At 41.2% G+C, this 21,257-nt stretch overlaps 1 protein-coding gene across 1 annotated transcript in view; it reads right to left on the bottom strand.

The window, feature by feature from the left end:
- CPNE4 (copine 4) overlaps positions 1–21,257 on the bottom strand; it is a 621,882-nt gene that overhangs the window by 21,884 nt on the left and 578,741 nt on the right. Inside the window, exons 11-13 of the mRNA XM_049870893.1 lie at positions 14,068–14,201; positions 3,839–3,893; positions 575–626 (exon numbers count right to left, since the gene is read on the bottom strand). Of these exons, the coding sequence (XP_049726850.1) occupies positions 575–626; positions 3,839–3,893; positions 14,068–14,201 (241 nt within the window). The remainder of the gene's footprint in view (positions 1–574; positions 627–3,838; positions 3,894–14,067; positions 14,202–21,257) is intronic.

Raw genomic sequence — 21,257 nt, 5'->3', positions numbered from 1 at the left:
TCATCATAGTGTCATCATTATTATTTTGTGGAATTATGTTAGAAAACTTCTGCCTGGAAATGATGAACATAGAACACAGTCTTTAAAAAGGCTTTTTCTGGAACAAAACCAAGAAGCTACTTGATCAAGATCACTGAGGCCATGTCCTTTGCAAACGTGCTGAAAAGTTCAAATGATTTTCATGTTTCCTTGTTTCCTTATGCCTGCATAGAGAGGGAATTATGAAAAATAGACTTGATGAAAACTTGGAAAGCAAGAAAGGGGTGTCTGGTCACTGCCCATGAGATGAACTTCCCCCCATGTTATTTTGGCCATAGCAATCCAGGATTGGGATCAATATTCTTGCTGTAAGCTCAAGATCTTTTCTGCATTTTGTCTTGTCCAGAGCTTATTTTTCTGCTCTGTTGTTATGGTGCTCTCTGTTGCCAGTAGAGTAGTATGGCTTATTTGGATCCAGACAGCCAACTTCTTTGCTGTGAACAATCATAACTGAGTCAAAGGAGAGAGGCTAAAATGGGAAACGTATAGACAGGAGGGCTATGAGACGCTAGCTTTCTTTTAAGTTGTGATTTACCTGCACATTCCGGGTTGTCTTCATTAAAGTTGATTGCAAAGTCATGAGAGACCTAGACACCAATTAAATTTTTAAGAAGAAAGAAAGAAGAATTACAACTGTAATACAGTAAGGAGGCACTGGGGTTTGGAGCATGCACACAAATGCCCATTATATTCATTATGTGTTAAACAGCAGGAACCATTTTAAGCCTTTACACAATCAATCTGAGATGGATGGTGAATTCTAAGCTCCCTGTGGAGTTGAGGTGAGAGAAAGATTTTCTAGAATCAGATAAATGTTGGCAGGAGGGCAGAATAGGGCATATAAAAAAATCCAAGAAAATATTTCATAAAAATGTAACTTCAAATAGCTCCCAGATAGAACTGGCCACAGAACGGAGACTTAGATTTGCCTAGACTCTACTTGGACCAAGTGATAAAAAACAAACAGACAAATAAACAACAACAACAACAAAACTCAATAAACCAAGCTGTCCTCTCAACACGGCGATAGTTATAAAGGCTGCAGCTAAACGGTTGACATTTGAGGATCATTCTGATGTGATATGTAGAGCTACAAAGCAAGGAGATTTTCACATATTTACAGGTAAAATAACTGCACTTTTGGAAAACTAACAAAGTATTATATTTTGTAATCTTCCAACACAAATTCCTCTACCTGGCAGGGCCTATGAGCAAGGTCAAATAACATATTTTTCATTTTTCTCTTTCCAAAACTTGATAAAGTAAGAGGGCTTTTCTGGTATTTGGAATTTTGTGGAAAATTCCATTTCAAAGGCTATTTCCAAGCAATGACTCCCTTGGGGGCTAGAAAATGGGTCACCGTGTTAAAAGACCCTTCTTTTCTTTGTAGGAGGTCATAGCAGATACTCTTGTCCTTAGCACTTCCAGGCAAGTCAACTGACTTCCGACCATAGGGCTTCTTTGCCGTAGGGCTTCCTGTGGCCTCTGGAGCCTGCTTTGCCTAAGTGACAGATAAAAAGTGGTGGGGAACTAACGTTCCCTGAGAGCAGACTTGAAGCCCTAGTGATGCAGTGGTTAAGAGCTATGGCTGCTGACCAAAACGTCAGCAGTTTGAATCCACCAGCCACTTCTTGGAAGCCCTATGGGGCAGTTCTACTCTGTCCTGTAGGGTCAGTATGAGTTGGAATCAACTCCACGGCCTCAAGTTTGGGTTTTAGTTCGGGAGCAACCTTAATCAAGGGTTAACAGGAGTTGATGAATAAAATGCCTCAGCTCCCGTATGCCTTGGGTTCTGTGTATGCTCTACTCTGTCTCCCAGGGCTCCCCAGCAGGATTAAGCTCCAGTTGCCCACAGGGTAGCTCTCTTGTTAATATACCTTTATTGGCTTCCTTCACTGTTTCCTCACTTTTTATTGATGTTTCCTCTACCTCCAAATAAACGATTTACATCCAAATCCTTGTCTCAAAGTCTGTTACTGGGGGAATGCAAATTAGAGAGACTTGCTTGTTTCTGAGTCTTAATGCACACTCTAAGACTATGTCCTAAAGAAGTAAATCATGGTGACCTTTTAAACTCTCTGGGGTACCTGAGCTGCTGAGACCATCAGTGCATGTCTGGGGCAGAGGGGGGATTAGGCATGGAAAAGGGATATTTGAATGGCTTTTTTGGACTAGAGGAGATATGAAAGGTGCCTGTTAGGACAGCAGAAAGAGCAAGTTAGCTGACGGGTAGGGTAGAGCTAGGGGATCAGGTGAACCTGAAGGTGTCAGGAATGGCAAGAAGGCTAAGTTACTCCAGTCAGGGGACCAGAACAGATGTTAAGGATGAGAAGAAGGCCTGGAACAAGGCATGCCACACAGCTCTGGCCTCAGCCCTGCTGGGCCAAGTCAAGGCCAGAAGACTGCTTGGTGGCGATGTGGTGGAGAACACTCAAGCATCTGGGTAGTTGGCCTGATGGTTGTTGAGGTGCATTCCAGTTTCAAGGCTCACCAGCTCTGTGAAAAGGTGAGTAACCACCTGCCCACATTCTGCAGCTGATACCCTATCTAAAGACGACTGGGTCTCCTCAGATCTGGGCTCATTCTTGCATGTGTCATCTTTTAATCTTAGCTCTACCTGGTCTTTCAGTTTTTCAAGAGAAGCCGGAAATCTGGCATTTTATATGAAATTTCCCAATTCTTAAAAAAAAACTGTGTATCAAATATAATATGGTTATGGGCTAATTAAGTTTCGTAGGCTAGTAGTTGACAATTCCTGTTCTATAATCTTTCTCCCCAAGTGCTCTATTTCGGACAAATGCTTCTAGAATTCCAGAGCCATACCCAGCAGGGAGGCTAGTGTTGAATACAAGGCAAACAAGAAGGGGGAGGGGACAGGAAGACATGGCAGTCCATCCACTGCTCAGCCCAGTAGTAACAGGGCGATCAATTCCCTCTTTCACAAAGTACACTGGAGTGGAAGGCGCCTGGTCTGACAGCTCTGGTGAGGAAGCAAACGTCAGTACCTGTTTCCTGACCTGTGGGTTAGATGCAGTATGTAAAAAAGAAATTGATGACTGGGCAGTGCTACTTGCACATAGCTCAGGCTTCAGAGAATGCCTTGGTAAAGCCAAGGCTGGGGAAGGGACCCCACTGCCTCTCGAAGACCCTGCCCACCTGGGGGAGCTGAGTTCCCTGGTGGAGAGGGGCCCACAGGAACACCTGAGTGTACCACGGCAGAGTGCCTCGGCTCCACTGCAGTGCAGATCTCTCTACATACTAGCTTTGCCTTCTTTGTGTCATGAAAAATCAGTATTGAAACCAAATAGGATTCCAACATCTTTGTAAAAATCTTTCAGCTTCCCAATACTCTAAGCCAGAATGGTTTTTCCTTCAGAACTTCCCTGAGTCTCCCATGCAAGGCTGGATCTCAGAGTCTTGGGATAATGGAGTCTGTAGACTTCATTGTATTATGGGTTTTCAGTTTTTTTCTTAAGGGAGATCTTAATAGGTTTTGAGTCACAGGAAATCAATGTCCTGAGTGTTTTCTCTGTCTCCGACCATATCTACAAGATGCTAGAAAACGGAACCCTTCATTTGGGCCTCTGAAAAGACCTACCCAGAATAGCAGGTGATTGGGTTTTGACAAGAGACAGGCTCTGAGAAGATAATCTAGCTGATTCTGTGGGTCATTTCAGACTCTCTGTACCCCATTTACATAGTTTATATCAAGTACCAAGAGTGAGACTCCTGAAAAGGAAACCCAGGGTATCCTTGGGCCACAGCAAAACGAAAGAAGATCCTATCCCCATCCACTCACCGTGTACTCTGGAGGTATCCTGGCTCCAAATCCAAAGGCTGGGAACATTTTGTCACTGAAATCAAAATTAAAAAAAAAAAGAAGAAATGCTTCATTTGTTCATCTAATAAGGAAAAAAAAAATGAACCTTCATATCCTCCCTGGAACAAATCATGGTGCTAACTCACGCTTTCTGATTATCTGCTAATGGGGCATCGCAACAGCACGGGTGATTAAAATCAAGAAATAATCCCCAAAGTTTGTTAGTCATTAGTCTGCAACTTCTTCCCTTAACTTTTTTCGAGATTTGATACCAAGGAATAAAATGGCCCCAGGGTTTTTTCCCCATTACAGCTTTCTGTTTCCTTTGAAAAGTGATTATCAGATAACTCCTGTGGTTGATTGTGTTAGGGTCTTTCATACATACTATCTTTTAAAATCTGCACAGAAAGAGATTATTCCTCTCATTTTATGGGTGGGCAAACTGAGGACTTGAGAGGTGACTGGCCCAAGATTATGCTGCTAGTTAGTGCCAAGGTTCAAATCCAGCCTCGCCTGAATCCAAAGCACTATTAAAAAGCAGTGGAAAGCATTTGACTGCTAACCAAAAGTTTGGCGGTTCAAACCTCCAGCCACTTTGTGGGAGAAAGATGTGGCAGTCTGCTTTCGTAAAGATTTATAGCTCTGGAAACTCTATGGGGCTGTTTTACTGTCCTATACGGTTGCTATAAATTGGAATCGACTCAATACAATGGATAACGATAGAGCTTGGTCCCATTTACAGGACTCATTGACTCTGGCATCTTATCACACAACAACAGCAATAAATTGTTTACAAGTCTCTTATTAGCTTCTGATGACTGAGGAACTCTATCTTTTGTATTAATATCTTTACATCTCCACCGTCACCCCCCTCCCCAGTCCTTTCTCCTGTCCCCACTGTCAGCATAGTACTTATCACAGAGCGTGTGCTCAGTAAAGATTTAATGAATAGATAACCCATAAATTGAATCACTGAAATGTGGCTATATAAAGAAGGGAGAATTCTTGTGAAAATTCATGAACGTCACATATATGTCCTTTGTTTTGTTTTCTCTTATGCGTATTGGAATTTTTTTCCCTAAATTTATTCATTCAAATCAAATTTGTAACTCAATTCTAATTGTACTGTACTATTTTTTTTTGATAGGTAAGAGTAGGGGGAGGAGGTGAACTAACACTTATTGGCACATAATATGTGCCAGATACCACACTAGGTGATTTACATACTTACCTCATTTAATTCTCACACAATCCTTGAAATACCACCTGCTTCTTAGTCCCATTTTACAGATGAATAAACTGAGTCTCAGAAAGGTTCAATAAGTGGCCTAAGGTAATTAAGTGGAGGATTATGCGATTCCAAAACCCATGCCTTTTCAACCATACCTTCGTAATATAATGCTTATATGTGATACTAAACCTGATTTCCTTCTGGCACTTCTAGTAACTGTGTCCTCTGACCAGGCAACACATAAGACCCTTCTTAAGCAGATTTTGTGCTACCATGGGGGCGGGGGTGGTGGTATTGCAAAGAGGCACTGGAGTACTGCACTTGGCTGAGGGCATGTCCTTCTCATGCCATCTGCCTCCCACTTCCTCTGCCATTAAGAACACAACTGAGATATGCTCTTGGAACCACTCCTGCATTTTTCAGCTCTTTGCAGAGTTCATCGAGGAGAAAAGGGAATTGAGATTAGGCTTCGCTGTCCCTAAACATCTTCTGTAAGCAAAAGGAGGCCTTGCAGTCTGGCTGAGAAATCAGAGGAGCAAGGGCACATTCTCACCCATCACCACCTAACCAATTTGGAAATCATTAGTAGCCAGTGATGACCTTGGCAAATACTCACCAGAACATAACCAGTTTGACCAAATTTGTGGCTAGGGGTTTGGAGATACAAGGAAGCCAGAATTTTTACAATGAATTCACAAAATTATTTCCAAAGAATTTTCTTTGGAATCAAAAACTAAATTCCCCAGAAAATCACCAGGCCCCTCTCCCCTTTCCCTATTGTTTTGTAGATCCAGGCTTTGTGATGCATTACAAAAACCATGTATTAGAGAAGGTATTAATGATGATAAGAGAATCATAACAGCTTATAAGTGATAAGCCAAAGCTCTGATAAAGAATACATCTGACTAGACTTAATGGTCTGACTGAGGCTAGAAGGACCCCAGTGGTCATGGCTCCCAGACCTTCTGTTGGCCCAGGACAGGAACCATTCCTGAAGCCAACTCTTCAGACATGGATTGGACTTGACAATGGGTTGGAGAGGGATGATGGTGAGGAGTGAGCTTCTTGGATCAACTTGAGACTATGTTGGCATCTCCTGCCTGGGGGGGAGACGAGAGGGTGGAGGGGGTTAGAAGCTGGCAAAATGGACACAAAAAGGGAGAATGGAGGGAGAGAGCGGGCTGTCTTATTAGGGGGAGAGTAATTGGGAATGTGTAGCAAGGTGTATATGGGTTTTTGTGTGAGAGACTGACTTGATTTGTAAACTTTCACTTAAAGCACAATAAAAATTATATGTATATAAAAAAAGAATACTTCTGGTTCTTGGAAATACTGAAATACTTTGTCTCAGTAATTCCTCCTTAACCAAGACAAGGAAGTGTGTGTGTCAAAGGGATCTACCAGATGGATTTCAGATGTATTTTCTAGTTACGTCTAGAAGAAGGCTTTCCTGGTAGAAGATGAGTCTGGTTCTTCCAATTCAGACAGCTTGGAAGTCAAAATAGGAACAGAGAAACCTGGGAGGCTCCACACTTAATTTTCTTCTTGATGATTTTAGGAGAGATGAGATCTCACATTTTATCCATTTCTAAACACCAGACCAGTGTCCCAGCCTTAATGATTTTCCACTTGTAACTTCTAAGCCACCCCTGGGGATTTGAAGTTTCTTGGACATGCTATACTGTTACATAATTGAGTTTCAAGAGTAGGGAGATGGGAAAATGCCTCACCTACAAGGGGAATAATTAATGAGCCAGGAGGGCATAACTTCTCTGAAGTTAGCTACCACAAAGCTCCTAACTAATAAACATACTAAAGAAAAATTCAAGCTTAAGCACAATAGATTGAAACATCCCTTCTTCCCCATTAAATACAAAACTAGACAGAGAATAGTTTTATGTAAGAAGCAAGAGAAGGCAAGCTGAGCACAAAGCAAAGCGTAGGTATGCCAACACTTCAAATAACGCCGTGGGATTCACTTTGATTGAGCAAAAGGGACATTTAGCAACTATCTGGGAAACTGATTGGTAGAGCCTGTCAATCTGGGAATTTCAGGGGTGTATCACTGCATTGGTATAGGCAATATTTCCTACTACTGGAATAAAATAGCACAAATACAATAACAGAGCCCATGGTCTTCAGTGGTAATGAGTAAGCCGTCTTGCACTTCTCAGGAAATGACTATGGTCAAGTGATCTCTAGATGGAAGATTCAGTTTAGCTCCCTGTAAGGGAGACTTTGACATAAGGCAAGAGATAAATGAAAGTAAAGACGAATAATTGCGTCCATAAGGAAATGGAGACTAACAGAGCATTTCATGACATTTAAGAACACCTAGACATTTAATAAGCCATCTCTGGATGGTTAGTGCTCACCTGCTAACTGAAAGGTTGGAAGTTTGAGTCCACCCAGGGGGGCATCAGAAAAAAGGCCTGGTGATCTTCTTCTGAAAAATCAGCCATTGAAAACCCTACGGAGCACAGCCCTACTCTGACAGACATGGTGGGGTTGCCACGAGCAGGAGTCGATGCCACGGCAACCGGTTTTGGACGTTCATGTCATGAAGATTGCTCTCTAGAGTGGCGGTCTTAAAACCGGGGTATATGAAATGCAAAGCCCTTACAGGGGCATGACAGCATTTTTTTTTTTTTTTTTTAGGAAATCTGATTCGGTTCCTCCACTTCCATATATATTTTTTGCTGAAATTCATCTTCTGGCAACACCTGTGATGGAGAAATCTGTTCTCCCTTCACACCTTCTCCTTCACAATCGCCCTTCTCCTTTCCCCATTCTGAATCTCAACTACCACAGTGCACGGCTCCCAAGTGTAAAAACTCCGCAGCATCGAATAAAGAAATACTTCTAAATGTGCACGATTCACTGGAAAGCAGATACTTTTGCAAGTCGGATAGTTGCCAATGTTTGCTTCAAAAAAAATTGTAGGAAGTGCTGATCTCAGTGGGTAGATCATTAAAAATATATTTTGATGATAGATTGTGTGATTTCAATTCTAACTTAGATTTAAAAGAATTGAGTAATACCGTTAGTGAAACTTTTTCCATTCCTACATACTCATTTACAAGTTTTCTTAGTATTGACATTAATGTAAACAGAAATCTGACTAGGATTGATGTGGGTTCTCCCATTCTAGTGATAAGTAGCAGTTTATCCATGGATACGTAAACTGATTAAAAAAAATTATCTGTTTCATTAAGAGCTAGATTTCCAATAAATTTTTGCTTTTTATAGTCAATAATTAAATCATAACACTTCCAATATATTTGTGCTTTTTTTATTCGTTGTATATGAATGATAATGGTAATGAAAATTCAATCCAGAAGGCATTTTTTAAATGCTTTGAATCTATGGTCACAGAAAATTCTAGAAAATTTTAAGTTTCAATTTATATTCATATTTATTATAGAAAGTATGATACAGTGATCAATAAATGGATACTGAAACAAATTTACTAGGGTATGTTAGGATAAAATTCTGGGAGGGAAGGGAGTAAAAATATGAGTTTATGGAAAAAAAGAAACAATGAAAATTCCCATCTCAAACTGAAGAAATTGTTCATGCATTTTTTTTTAAATGGATGATGGTGGGTATGAAAGAGCTATGACATTTAGATTCTATTGGATACATTCACAAGAGTTATGTGAGAGTTTTATTTTTAAATGGCTATATTTACAATACATTAGAAATTTCTTCTTTTGTCACTATTTAAACCCATAGAAAGAAACATTAGATTTCAATGTAAAAAATGTGTGAGCGTTATACATTTATGCCAAATTCTTTCTATGGGTACAGGAGAAAAAAAACAACCCAAAAGTAAACATCATTGGTCCAAAATGGCCTTTAGCGCTATACTCCTTTCTCCTTTTGTGCTCAGCTTATTTTTTTAAAAATAAATCTAGAGTATTAAAGAAGATAGCCTCTACCATTTATTGTTTACAAAGGGCAGAACCTGTGCTAGCTAGCTGCTTTATATGTAACCCTTACAACTGTTCTTCAAGAGATGCTAGATAAACCTTCAATCTGCAAACAAGGAAACCAAGGCCCAGGTAATGTAAGACTCATGAAAGAAGAGGGAGCAGAGCTGGGGGTGGAACCCAGATCTACCTACCACCAGGACCCATGCTCCTTCCATTACCTCTGTTGACTCTGCCCTCGTTGGAGGCTAGTTTGGTCTAATGATTCAGAATCATGAAGACAAGTACAAACCGAACCGAACCGAACCAAACCAAACCAAACCTGTTGCCATTGAGTTGATTTCAACTCATGGTGACCCTATAGGACAGAGTAGAACTGCCCCAAAGAGTTTCCAATGCTGTAATCTTTACAGAAGCAGACTGTCACATCTTTCTCCCATGGAGCAGCTGGGGAGTTCAAACCATCCACTTTTTGTTAGCAGCCGAGCACTTAACTGGTGCACCATCAGTGTGCCTTTGAAAAGTTCAGTCATGTTCTAATTATAACAAACTACAGAGTTTTTTTTTTTTTTTTACAGAGTAGGCAGAATTCTGATCAGCCCATAAATCACCTGTGCAGGGTGCCCTTTTTGACCATTCCTCTTCTCACCAAGATTAGAGCTTATGCTTCTCCCCTTTACGCACTCCCCATCCTTGTACACGCACCCTAGTTTGCCCTGGCCATGCTAGGCTGTGATTTATTTACATGTCTTTCTCTGCTATGAGACTGAGTCACTTGAGAAAACTGTGCTTTGTTAATTTCTATCTGTCTTCGCCACACCACGTGAGGTGCCTAGCACCCAGGAGGTGCTGCATAGGTCCTTAGTGAGGGAAGAGAATGGAAAATGGAATGAAAATGGTGACCCATCTGACCCACCTCTCCCAATTTAACTCTGGTTCTTGACTCTGCATGCCCATTTGAATCACCAGACCAAATACACCAGAATCTCTAGGGTGGGACCCAGGTATCAGTACTTGAAGACCTCCCAAGTAGTTCCAATGTGCAGATAAGGTTGAGAATAACTGACGAGTGTTGGTAGTGTGGAAAGGTAGCTCTGTGATATGAACCTGTCTTCTGATTTCTACCCCAATCCTCTACACTCAAGATACCTGTCCTAATTGGGTTTTCATTCTCACCTTGCATCCTAGCAAAGTACCTAGCACATTGTGGAGGAAGACTCCTGCCTCAGTTTCTGGATATCATTCTCTCATTCTGGGGGGGTCCACATCTATAAAATGGCAGTTTGTATTTCCAGCAATGTGCTCAATATTCATACTCTCTAGATAGCAGACAGATAAGCCATTCTATTACAGAACATTTCATATAGTCGGAAACCCATGTCTGTGCTGGGCCCAAGGAGTGGATGGCAACTTGGCCTTGAGAAGCTTTAGGAGACCAGGAAGGGAAAGTGTACGTCCCACAGGGACTGTATGAGCTCGTGTGTGCCTGTGTCTGTACATGCATGTGTACGTGTGTGTGTGTGTGCATGCTTAGGAAGTCAGAGTGGAGGGAATCGGTGGTGATGTCTCCTTCAGAGGGCCAGAGATGGATCAGACTGGCAGGATTGCCTTTTGGGTTTGAGGATCAGATATTTGAGGGGAGCGTCCCTCCAAGGCCACCCATAGAGCAGCTTTATGCCTCTCTCTAGCTGTTCTACTTCGCGGATCACCTCGCAATGACCTCTTAGCGATGACTGCAAGGCAGAAAAAAAAAAAAAAACTGTTGGCTGTCAGGGGCTGAGAGGAATTTCTAAGGCTCATGGGGATTAAAAATCTCTCTGTCGCAGCAGGAGGGGGAATGATGCCTTCTGTCCATTCGTATTCAAGTGTTTTTTTTTGAGCACCAACGTCACTGACTTTGACGGGAGAATAAATTAATTCCAGAGCACCGACTTGAAATTTCCTGACTCTGCCTGTCTATTGTCTATCTACCCACACGAAGGAGAGACTGCGACCCTTGTCAGTTTTTAAGCGAGCAGTTTGCAATTACACATTCTTCCAGGGAGACTTTTAAAAGAGCTCTGAGGTTTTCAATCATGCTTTTCTTCCTTAGATATTTGTCTATTTTAACATGGAGCTGCCTTCTTTGTATGAAAAGAAAAAAAAAAAAAAATTGCTCCCCTAGCTTTCAGAAACTTAATTTTCTTAGGCAGCCGGGGCTAATAGCTTTGGTATTATCCTCTTAAACTTTACAAAAGAATCCTTTACGGTAATTCATCACGTAATTCCTAAGGTGCTGTATCTTATTTTTATACTGAATCTACATTTTGGGGGGGAATACAAAAATCTTCCCAATCTTTGATTCACTTTATAAAAGGATAAAAGCTTTAGAAGATGTACGTGTCACTCTGATAATAGTATTTGCCTTTAGTAGGTAAGGCAATCAGGAGACGGAAAAGTTGAGTGAATTGTTCCCGATTGTCCAATACTTAAGCCATAGGATCAGGGAGAGGGTCTGGGCATGGATATCTTAATTTCTGGACAGCCCATAAACTTTTCTGCTTAGGATTCATTATTAGACTGCTTTTACTCCTGGAGACTCAGATTCATATATACGTATGAGAGACGTATTAAGTGCTTTTACCTCACTTTATCTCTTTTACAAGTATTTTCAGTTTTAAAGAGTTATTAAGAATCCCCAACACTTCCCCTCCCCTCCTTCTTGCCTTTTAATACATACACTACGTGGAGTCCCTGGCCAGTGGAAATGGTTAACACGCTTACTGCTAACCGAAAAGTTGGAGGTTCGAGTCCGCCAAGAGGTGCCTCAGAAGAAAAGCTTGGTTATCTGCTCTTGAAAAATCATCCATTGAAAACACTATGGAGAACAATTCTGTTCCGACCATGTGGGGTCTCCATGATAGTAACTGGATGGTAACTGGTTATTATGCTAGATTATTCCTGCGTGTGTTACAGAAAGATGAGAGAGAAAAATTGTATTGATGTCTTGGGGAAGCTTAGAGAAGCTTCTGCTATAGTGGAGGTGTAATTTTTTTTTAATTATTTATTTTTTATTGTACTTTAGATGAAGGTTTACAGAGCAAACTAGCTTCTCGTTAAACAATTAATACACATATTGCTTTGTGTCGTTGGTTGCCAACCCCATGACATGTCAACACTCTCCCCTTCCTGACCTTAGTTTCCCCATTACCAGCTTTTCTGTCCCCTCCTGCCTTCTCTTCCTTGCCCCTGGGCCGGTGCACCCATTTAGTCTTGTTTTACTTTATGGGTCTGTCTAATCTTTGGCTGAAAGGTGAACCTCAGGAATGATTTCAAAGCTGAGCTAAAAGGGTGTCTGGGGGCCATGCTCTTGGGGTTTCTCCAGTCTCTGTCAGACTCAGTCTTTTCTCTCCTTGTAGAAATCTTCACATGATATAAATCTCTCTAGGAATCCTCCCTGTACTTGGGCCTCCAGGGGTCGGAGCTGAAATTAAGTCATCTTTACAGTCAATATCTCAAGCTTAAGTGTGAGAAGAATCATTTCAACCAGGTAATGTGAAAGGACTCTTGCCTTCTGCTACAGGTGTACAGGAGGGGAAGTGTCAGCAAGGGCCGGAGTGTTTAAAGCTCTGGCTTTACTGTGCCTGGTCATTCATCCCCTAAATGTCTTCGCACCCGTTTGAGTTACTGGAGGTGACCAAGTGGAATCCAGAGCACTCCAGCGGGAAGGAAGGAGACTGATGGGCCCTTTCCCATTACCCGTCTTATTTGTTTCTCACTATACTATGGTCACTAGAAAAAAAAATGATGTGTCATTTCCTGTGGCGTGTGGGGTAACAGGTTTTCAAAATTGTTATCACCAATTCTGAAACTAGAAAGAAGTTATACTATAGCATAAAATTTCTCAGAAACTTGGAAGATAGAGTCACTTTATTTTCCTAGTTTAAAAGATTAGTTGCTGCTCATTACTATGCTAACTAACCTTGTTTAACAACCACACCAGGGAGTCAACTGAGATTTACAAATATTTAAATTTAAATTGATTCCACCTCCAAAAGTCTTCTTGAACACACACCTGAGCTTCTTTACCTCAATCTGGAAATACTGAATAAAGACAGAATAAAACCAGTTTAACGTAATTTATGTAAATCACTTGTTACAGGGCATTCCTTGGTGGGAAAGGCCAATATTTAGTATCAAGTAAAAACAATATGACAGTGATCTGATCTTAAAATCATGTTTTCTATACACACACACACATTTGCACAGGCACAGATACCCGCATGTGCATGCAGGCAGACACGTGACCCTCTACTAAAGCTACCAATAGTGTTTGAGGTCATTAAACTGAAATATCGTGTTAAGATAGATCTAAGTTCAAATCCTGCCTCTGGCTGTGTGACAGTGGGCAAACTACTCCCTGCACAGTTTTCTTCTTTGGTTAAACAATGCTTACAATAGTGAGGATTAGATGCAATAATGTCCTATAAACCAGGGCTTCCCAAACTCTGCAGTACACAAAAAAGATGTACATGTCACTCTGGTAATAACATCCGCATTTTGCAGGCGAAGCAATCAGGAAACAGAAAAGGTCAGCAGTTTGTTTCAGATCATCCATACATCAGCCAGCAAGCCATGATGAAGGCTCTGGGAATCTAGCTAAAAAAATAGATTCGGATTCAGTAGGTCTGGGGTGAGTCTAGAATTCTAAGTGAGTAGGTGATGCTATCCTGATAGTCCATGGACCAACCTTTGAGTAGTAAGGCACATATTAAAACTTCAAAACTGAAAACCATAATTGCTATACAGTGGTCCTGCAAGCCAATTAAGAAAAGAAATCTGAGAAAGGATTTTGTTGGGTGACCAAGGTGAGCATGGTACAAACTCACTCAGCTTCTCTAGGTGTGGAGTGGGTGAAACATTTAGAGAAGGTTGTATCCTGTTTTTTCATGAGTTTCTGCATGAGGAGTTGCTAGACTAATTTCCATTGACCTGCTGAGAATCAGCCAGGGACCATCTGAACCCACATGAGAGACGATAAATTCAGCTGCCCTGTACTCTCTTACCTGTCATAGTCTTGGCAAATCTCCCCCACAGCCACCAAGGCCTTCAGGTACTCGTTGGGTTGATAGGGGTGGATGTAGTGCAGGGAACAGCTGTTCCTGGGGTCCCCGTTGGAGGCAGTGAAATCTATAGCTACCTGGAAGAGGAAGAGAGGAGAAGAGGTGGGTTTCAAGTGAACGCATCTCCTAGGAATTGTGATTCGCCACAAGGAGACATGGCCACAGATGGAAAAAAGCAGCACCTTATATACCCTGCCCAAAAGGAAAGTTAGAGAAGAAATTAATTAGCTAAGAAAACTAGTTAGCAATTTGGTTATGACCTTCTCTGTAGTCTCCTTCTTCCCCACTTCCTCCTCCCTGCCATGTGTTCTCCTTGTCCAAAACAGAACTTGAGATTGAAGTCTAGGTCAGAAATCCTAGCCACTGCTGACTCATGTCATCAGGCAGTAAGCAGAATATTCTCCACATTTCACTAAGAAAAGGTTTCTGTGTTCTCTGTGTAGGACAACTTCATCTCTGAGGGATAGGTTAAACCCCTTAACATTGAATTCTATGTTAAAGACTAGGCTTATGTAAACAAAGCCATTGTCATAGTTTATGAGTGGCCAGCTGTAGAGAGACATGTTGTCCTGGTTATAAAAAATGTTCTTCAAGAAGCAGCTTCATGTAAGACATTCAACTTTTTGTTCCCCATTCGTGTAAGAATTCTTACCTATGACCAAGAATATGACTGACCACTTATGTCACTTTGAGTGGGAAATGGAGAAGTGAAACCTCTATCTTACCACTTGTTCTGTGCCACTGAGTCCGTTTCAACTCATAGCAACTCCAGGTAACAGAGCAGAACTGCCCTATAGGGTTTCCTAGGCTATAATCTTTATGGAAGCATAATCTTTATGCAGAGCTGCTTGGTAGGTTCGAACCACTGAATGTTTAACTGTTCGTGCTACCAAGGCTCCTTATTTTACCATGAAGTAGTCACTATTCTTCAACTTCTTACATTTTTTCTCACTCCCATCATCATACCCATCTAAATAAAAGTTAACTCAGGAAACACTTCTTAACAGCAACAACAGCTTAAGCCTGAAGGGTGTAAAAATGAGACGCAGCATTTCTTCTCATTTCCAACATAATCACCATCTAAATAAAGAGTTTAATCCAGCAAATGGTTCACAAAAAATGCTTAAGCTTGGGTGTAGGTATTAAAACGAGGCGTCATAGAGGAAGAAGGAAACATTCATGTTCCATCTTTCCCTTCTCTCTTGGGCTCAGCAAATTCATTCACTGAAAATCTCTTTTCTCTTATGCTCTTGTGGATAGAAAGTGCTATTTGTATTATATTTGGCAAAGCTCAATTATAACGGATTACTGGACTGCCCTATCGGGTTTGTTAAGGTGAGATGTTACTTCTAGAAGGTCAGAGAGAAGGTGCCATGTGCTCCATTTGTGTTTCTTAAGGATCAGCCTGTAAGAGTAAAGCTGATGGGAAAAAAAAAAAGTAACCTTGAAATCAAATCAAAGTGACCAGAAAAGAAAAGCAATTGGCTAATAAACAGTAATTCACTTACAACTTTTTATTCTTTACAAAATTATTATTCCATCACTGATTTTTTTTTTTTTTTTCTTTTCTTCACCACCCCTCCACAGGACTGTGGGTGAAAATAAATTTAGACAGGGTTCAAACTCTGTTTTCGGCATACATAGATGTTTTAAAGAAGAGGGTACCAACTGACAAAATGCTGATAGCAACAGTGTGCCTGAAGGAAAGGCCAGGTGGAGAAAAATTGCCTAGTCCCTCCCTGACCCTTAGATGTTCTCAGTTTGATGTAAAAAGGAGGAAAGAAGAGATGAGTGACCTTTGTTAAAACCCTATTCTGTCTCAGGCACCGTACTAATTGCTTTATAGACATTATGTTATTTAATATTCAGAAAACTCTGGGAGATATTATTACTCCATTTTAATGATGAAGACACTGATGCTCAAAGGTGAGGAAGGTCACAGGTAAGAGGGGTGGAGGTGGGTTTAAATCTAGGCTTATATGGCTCCAAAGACTGTGTTCTTCCATAACATTCAAGAGAACATGTATGATCAATATACCAAGGCTTCTTATGGATATGAAGATTCCCATAAAAAATGGAAGGAGTTGGCCTTGAGGCAGGGAGACCAGCTAAGAGGCTACTACAGTAATTTAGGGGAGAAAAACCGCCTTGACCAAACAGCTTTGTGCCCAAAGCAGTTATAAAATACAGGAAAGGGAGGGACTATTGAAATATGTGCGTATGTGGAGGGGGGTGTGTGTGTGTATGCATGTGTACGCACACACGACACACAATGGTGGGAATATATGCTACTGCGGACTACTGGAAGTGACCCAAAAGGACCACTGAAATCTCAAATCTTCTGAGATGAGTTTCAGCCTGAAGGGGAGAGAAAGCCAATCCACTGGAAATGTTAGGAAGATGTAGGTGAAGATCCTTTTAATCGAGGATTGTGATACAAATCTAGTGGTGGGTGGAGTCTACAGGTATTTTGTGAACAGAAGGTGGTGTGAAACACCCTGGGATCCATCCATGAGGCCCTGACCAGACAGAGGTCCAAAAACAAGTGCATAATTCTGGGAAAACTTCCTCAAAAGGAACGCTCAAGGGGCACTTGAGAGACAGTGTTCGAAGAAATCATACACCTGGGGACCTCTGAGTATACTAAGCTCAACCTCCCAGAGCCTTTTTTTCCCGATGAGACACACTTGAGAGACAATGACACCTTGCAAGTACGTACATAGTGTTTAAAAGATAAAAGCAGCACTTGGAAGTCCTGGTGTAAAGCCACCCCTTTCTTTCCTACTGAAGAAAACATTTTAGAATTCTAGATGGTGTGAGGATGTTGTTATGGAGATAGCCTTGATTCTGCTCTAATTTATCTAAAAAAGTAAATTATTGGCAAATGCTGATACTTTATAAAGTACTCTCACCTCTCTTCTAGATGTCCTTCATAATGGATCACAACACTCCTCACAACTAAAGGCATCAGACCTGTGCTTTGAGACACTGAAGTTGAAACTGTCCCAGAATACAACATATGCTGAGTACATGACTGAGACTCCTCAAGGGTCAAGAGTTTTCTGTGATGACAAAAACATGTTGATGTCTTGCTATAAAAGCAGACAATGATTCGGGTAATACAAAGATCAGAGAAAAAAGACTTCCATAAAGAAAAATTGCAACTCCATACACGACAAAGCTTCAGGAAAATTGCCTCTCTTCGTCTTTCGGGCATGGGCAACAGCCTCTAAGCACGCAGACACCAAGCAGCAGGACCTGAGTATATCACTTAGATGAGTATGTGGTAGTATCTGGTGAAGTGTGCAAGGTATGGATGAGCACACATTTCAGCAACCATGGATTTTAAAAACTCAAAATGCAACAGCAAATCACAGGGTCAGGACTTGGGTGGGATGAGAGAGGCAAGCAGGGCATAAGACCCAGGGAGGCGCTCATTCTTGGCTGACTATGCGCCTGCACGACCCTGAGAATGAGTGCTTCCTGCAAGTTTGTACCTTAGGCATCTATCTCTCTTCTTCATGCTTGTCCTGCCCCTGCTGAGTCATTTCTAACAACTCTTCATCTTCAGGTTTGCAATAATTCCTTTATGTGTAATGAATAAGGGCGGGACAGAGATGATGGTCACAAGGGGATTATGACTGAAGACATTAAGGACAGAAAATGAATCAGATTTGATGACCCAGTGAACGTGGAGTTGAGTGTCAGAGAAAGAGTACAGTCAGGTTTCTCTGGAGATGGAGGAAAATAACCCCGTTTTGGGGGTCCTGCAACAATCTGAAGGTCAGTGTTAGAAGGTTGGTATTGAGCCGCCTGTTCTTGGTGGACATAAAAATATGCCTGGTGAAAAATTTCCTTTTTTTCCTGCAATCCTTTGGGGTTCCCACTTTGTCCATGGGAATGACCCCTGTGGATTGACAACCTTGGAGACTATGCCAGCTCAGGAGATTCTGATAAGCTCTGGAGGATAGTGTGAACTTAAAAATTAACTAATGAAAAAAGGAAATAAACCAATGATCCTTACCACCTGCCTCTTTCAGTACTTCTTTTGCTCATACAAAAATATTTTATCATATGGCTATACAGCAATGAGCAGTCTTAAGTACATGGCAGCTAAAAGATTTTTTTTTTTTTTTCTGTCTGGCCAGTGATGGTTTCTAAAGTCTCCTGATGAAGCTGGAGATAAAATGTCTATCTTCAGGAGGTGGCCTTCTACCAAGAATTCTCTGTGCTCTTTAAAGGAAGCATTAGTGGAAAGAGAACAGAGTGAAAGGGTAGGTTTATTTTGAAAAGCAATGGGGAGGCAGTGAAAGACAGGATTAAGTTGAGAAATAATAGCAAGAAAATGACTGAAAAATGCCACTTTGTGGAGGTGGAAGCCAACGCCTGATTTCCTCAATGTCCGTTTGTGAGTCGAGCCACCACATTTTCATTTTTTGATAGGAAGCTTTTATGAAAGCCTGTGGTTCTGGTACGCGGTCCAATCTTCTCAGCGGGCAGCTGCAGAATTGGCGCTTGTTGCCCTCCCAGGAGGCCTTGCTCACTGTTAAGCTGAGCTGTGAAGGAGCTTTGCAAAAACTCATAAAGTAAGAATGCAAAATTCTCCCTCCGAGGCCACCATGGTCCCCAATGCCTGGAGCTGCTGCTGGGAGAAGGTGGGAAGGGAGTTGATGAGCACCTTTCTTGGACATATTAAACCAGGGCTTCAAACTGGAGCCTTCTGGCTCTGGCTCGAACCTCTGCTGAGAATTTGCATTTCTAACAAGTTCCCAGGAAGTTATACATAAGAATCACCTGGGAATATTGTTAAAATGTAGGTTATGATTCAGTATATCTGGGGTAGAGATGCAAATTCTCAGCAGGGAAATTATTGAAATGCAAACTCTCAGCAGAGCTTCAAACCAGAATGAATCATTTCAAAGCCCTGGTTTAAACATCTTCCATGAAACAACCCACTCCTCACATCCTTTCCCCACATGTAGCAAACACGCCATGTCAAAATCTCCTGGAGGTTTCTTTTTTTAAAAATTTTTAGTGTGCTTTAAGTGAAAGTTTACAAACCAAGTCAGTGTCTCATACAAAAACTTATGTACCCCTTGCTATATACTCTTAGTTGCTCCCCCTCTAATGAGACAGCATACTCCTTTCCTCCACTCTCTATTTTCCTGTCCATTTGGCCAGCTTCTGCCCCACTCTGCCCTCTCATCTTTTCTCCAGACAGGAGCTCTCCAAATAGTCTTATGTGTCTACTTTATCCAAGGAGCTCATTCTTCACCAGTATCATTTTCTGTCCCATTGTCCAGTCCAATCCCTGTCTGAAGAGTTGGCTTTGGGAATGGTTCTTGTCTTGGGCTAACAGAAGGTCTGGGGACCATGACCACCAGGGTCATTCTAGTTTCAGTCAGACCATTAAGTCTGGTCTTTTTACGAGAATTTGGGGTCTGCATCCCACTGTTCTCCTGCTCCCTCAGGGGTTCTCTGTTGTGTTCCCTGTCAGGGCAGTCATCGGTTGTAGCCAGGTACCATCTAGTTCTTCTCATTTCAGGCTGATGTAGTCTCTGGTTTATGGGGCCCTTTCTGTCTCTCAGGCTCATGATTACCTTGTGTCTTTGGTGTTCTTCATTCTCCTTTGCTCCAGGTGGGCTGAGACCAATTGATGCATCTTAGATGGCTGCTTGCTAGCATTTAAGACCCCAGACACCACTCTCCAAAGTGGGATGCAGAATGTTTCTTAATAGATTTTATTATTTCAGTTGACTTAGATGTCCCCTGAAACCATGGTCCCAAAACCTTCGCCCCTGCTACGCTGGCCTTCAAAGCATTCAGTTTATTCAGGAAACTTCTTGGCTTTTGGTTTAGTCCAGTTGTGCTGACCTCTTCTGTATTGTGCGTTGTCTTCCCTTTCACCTAAAATAGATCTCATCTACTACCTAATTAGTGAAAACCCCTTTCCCTCCCTCCCTCCCTGCTTTCATAACCATCAAAGAATATTTTCTTCTCTGTTTAAACTATTTTTCAAGTTCTTATAATAGTGGTCTCATACAATATTTGTCCTTTTGCAACTAATTTCACTCAGCATAATGCCCTCCAGATTCCTCCATGTTATGAAATGTTTCACAGATTCATTGCTGTTCTTTATCAATGGATAGTATTCCATTGTGTGAATATACCACGATTTATTTATCCATTCATCCATTGATGGGCACTTTGGTTGCTTCCATCTTTTTCCTATTGTAAACAATGCTGCGATGAACATGGGTGTGCAAATATCTGTTAGTGTAACAGCTCTTATTTCTGTAGGATGTATTCCAAGGAATGGGATTGCTAGATCGTATGACAGTTCTATTTCTAGTTTTTAAGGAAGTGCCAAATCGATTTCCAAAGTGATTCTACCATTTTACATTCCCACCAGCAGTGTATAAGTGTTCCAATCTCTCCACAACATCTCCAACATTTATTATTATTATTTTTTTTGATTAATGCCAGCCTTGTTGGGGTGAGATGGAATCTCACTGTAGTTTTGATTTGCATTTCTCTAATGGCTAATGATCGTGAGCATTTTCATGTATCTGTTAGCTACCTGAATGTCTTCTTTAGTGAAATGCCTGTTCATATCTTTTGCCCATTATTTAACTGGGTTATTTGTCTTTTTGTAGTTGAGTTTTTGCAGTATCACGTAGATTTTAGAGATCAGGTGCTGATTGGAAATGTCATAGCTAAAAACTGTTTCCGAGTCTGTAGGTAATCTTTTTACTCTTTTGGTGAAGTCTTTGGATGAGCATAGGTGTTCAATTTTTAGGAGCTCCCAGTTATCTAGTTTTTCTTCTGCATTATTAGTAATGTTTTGTATACTGTTTTTACCATGTATTAGGGCTCCTAACGTTGTCCCTATTTTTTCTTCCATGATCTTTATTGTTTTAGATTTTATATTTAGCTCTTTGATCCATTTTGAGTTAGTTTTCGTGCACGGTGTGAGGTATGGGTCTTGTTTCATTTTTTTTGCAGATGGATATCCAGTTATGCCGGCACCATTTGTTAAAGAGACTGTTTTTTCACCATTTAACTGGCTTTGGACCTTTGTCAAATATTGGCTGCTCATAAGTGCATGGCTTTATGTCTGGATTATCAATTCT

The sequence above is a fragment of the Elephas maximus genome, chromosome 27, assembly GCF_024166365.1.
Source record: "Elephas maximus indicus isolate mEleMax1 chromosome 27, mEleMax1 primary haplotype, whole genome shotgun sequence".
Taxonomy (NCBI): domain Eukaryota; kingdom Metazoa; phylum Chordata; class Mammalia; order Proboscidea; family Elephantidae; genus Elephas; species Elephas maximus.
The sequence above is the reverse complement of the archived record's forward strand: the minus strand, read 5'-3'. Positions and strand labels throughout refer to the sequence as shown.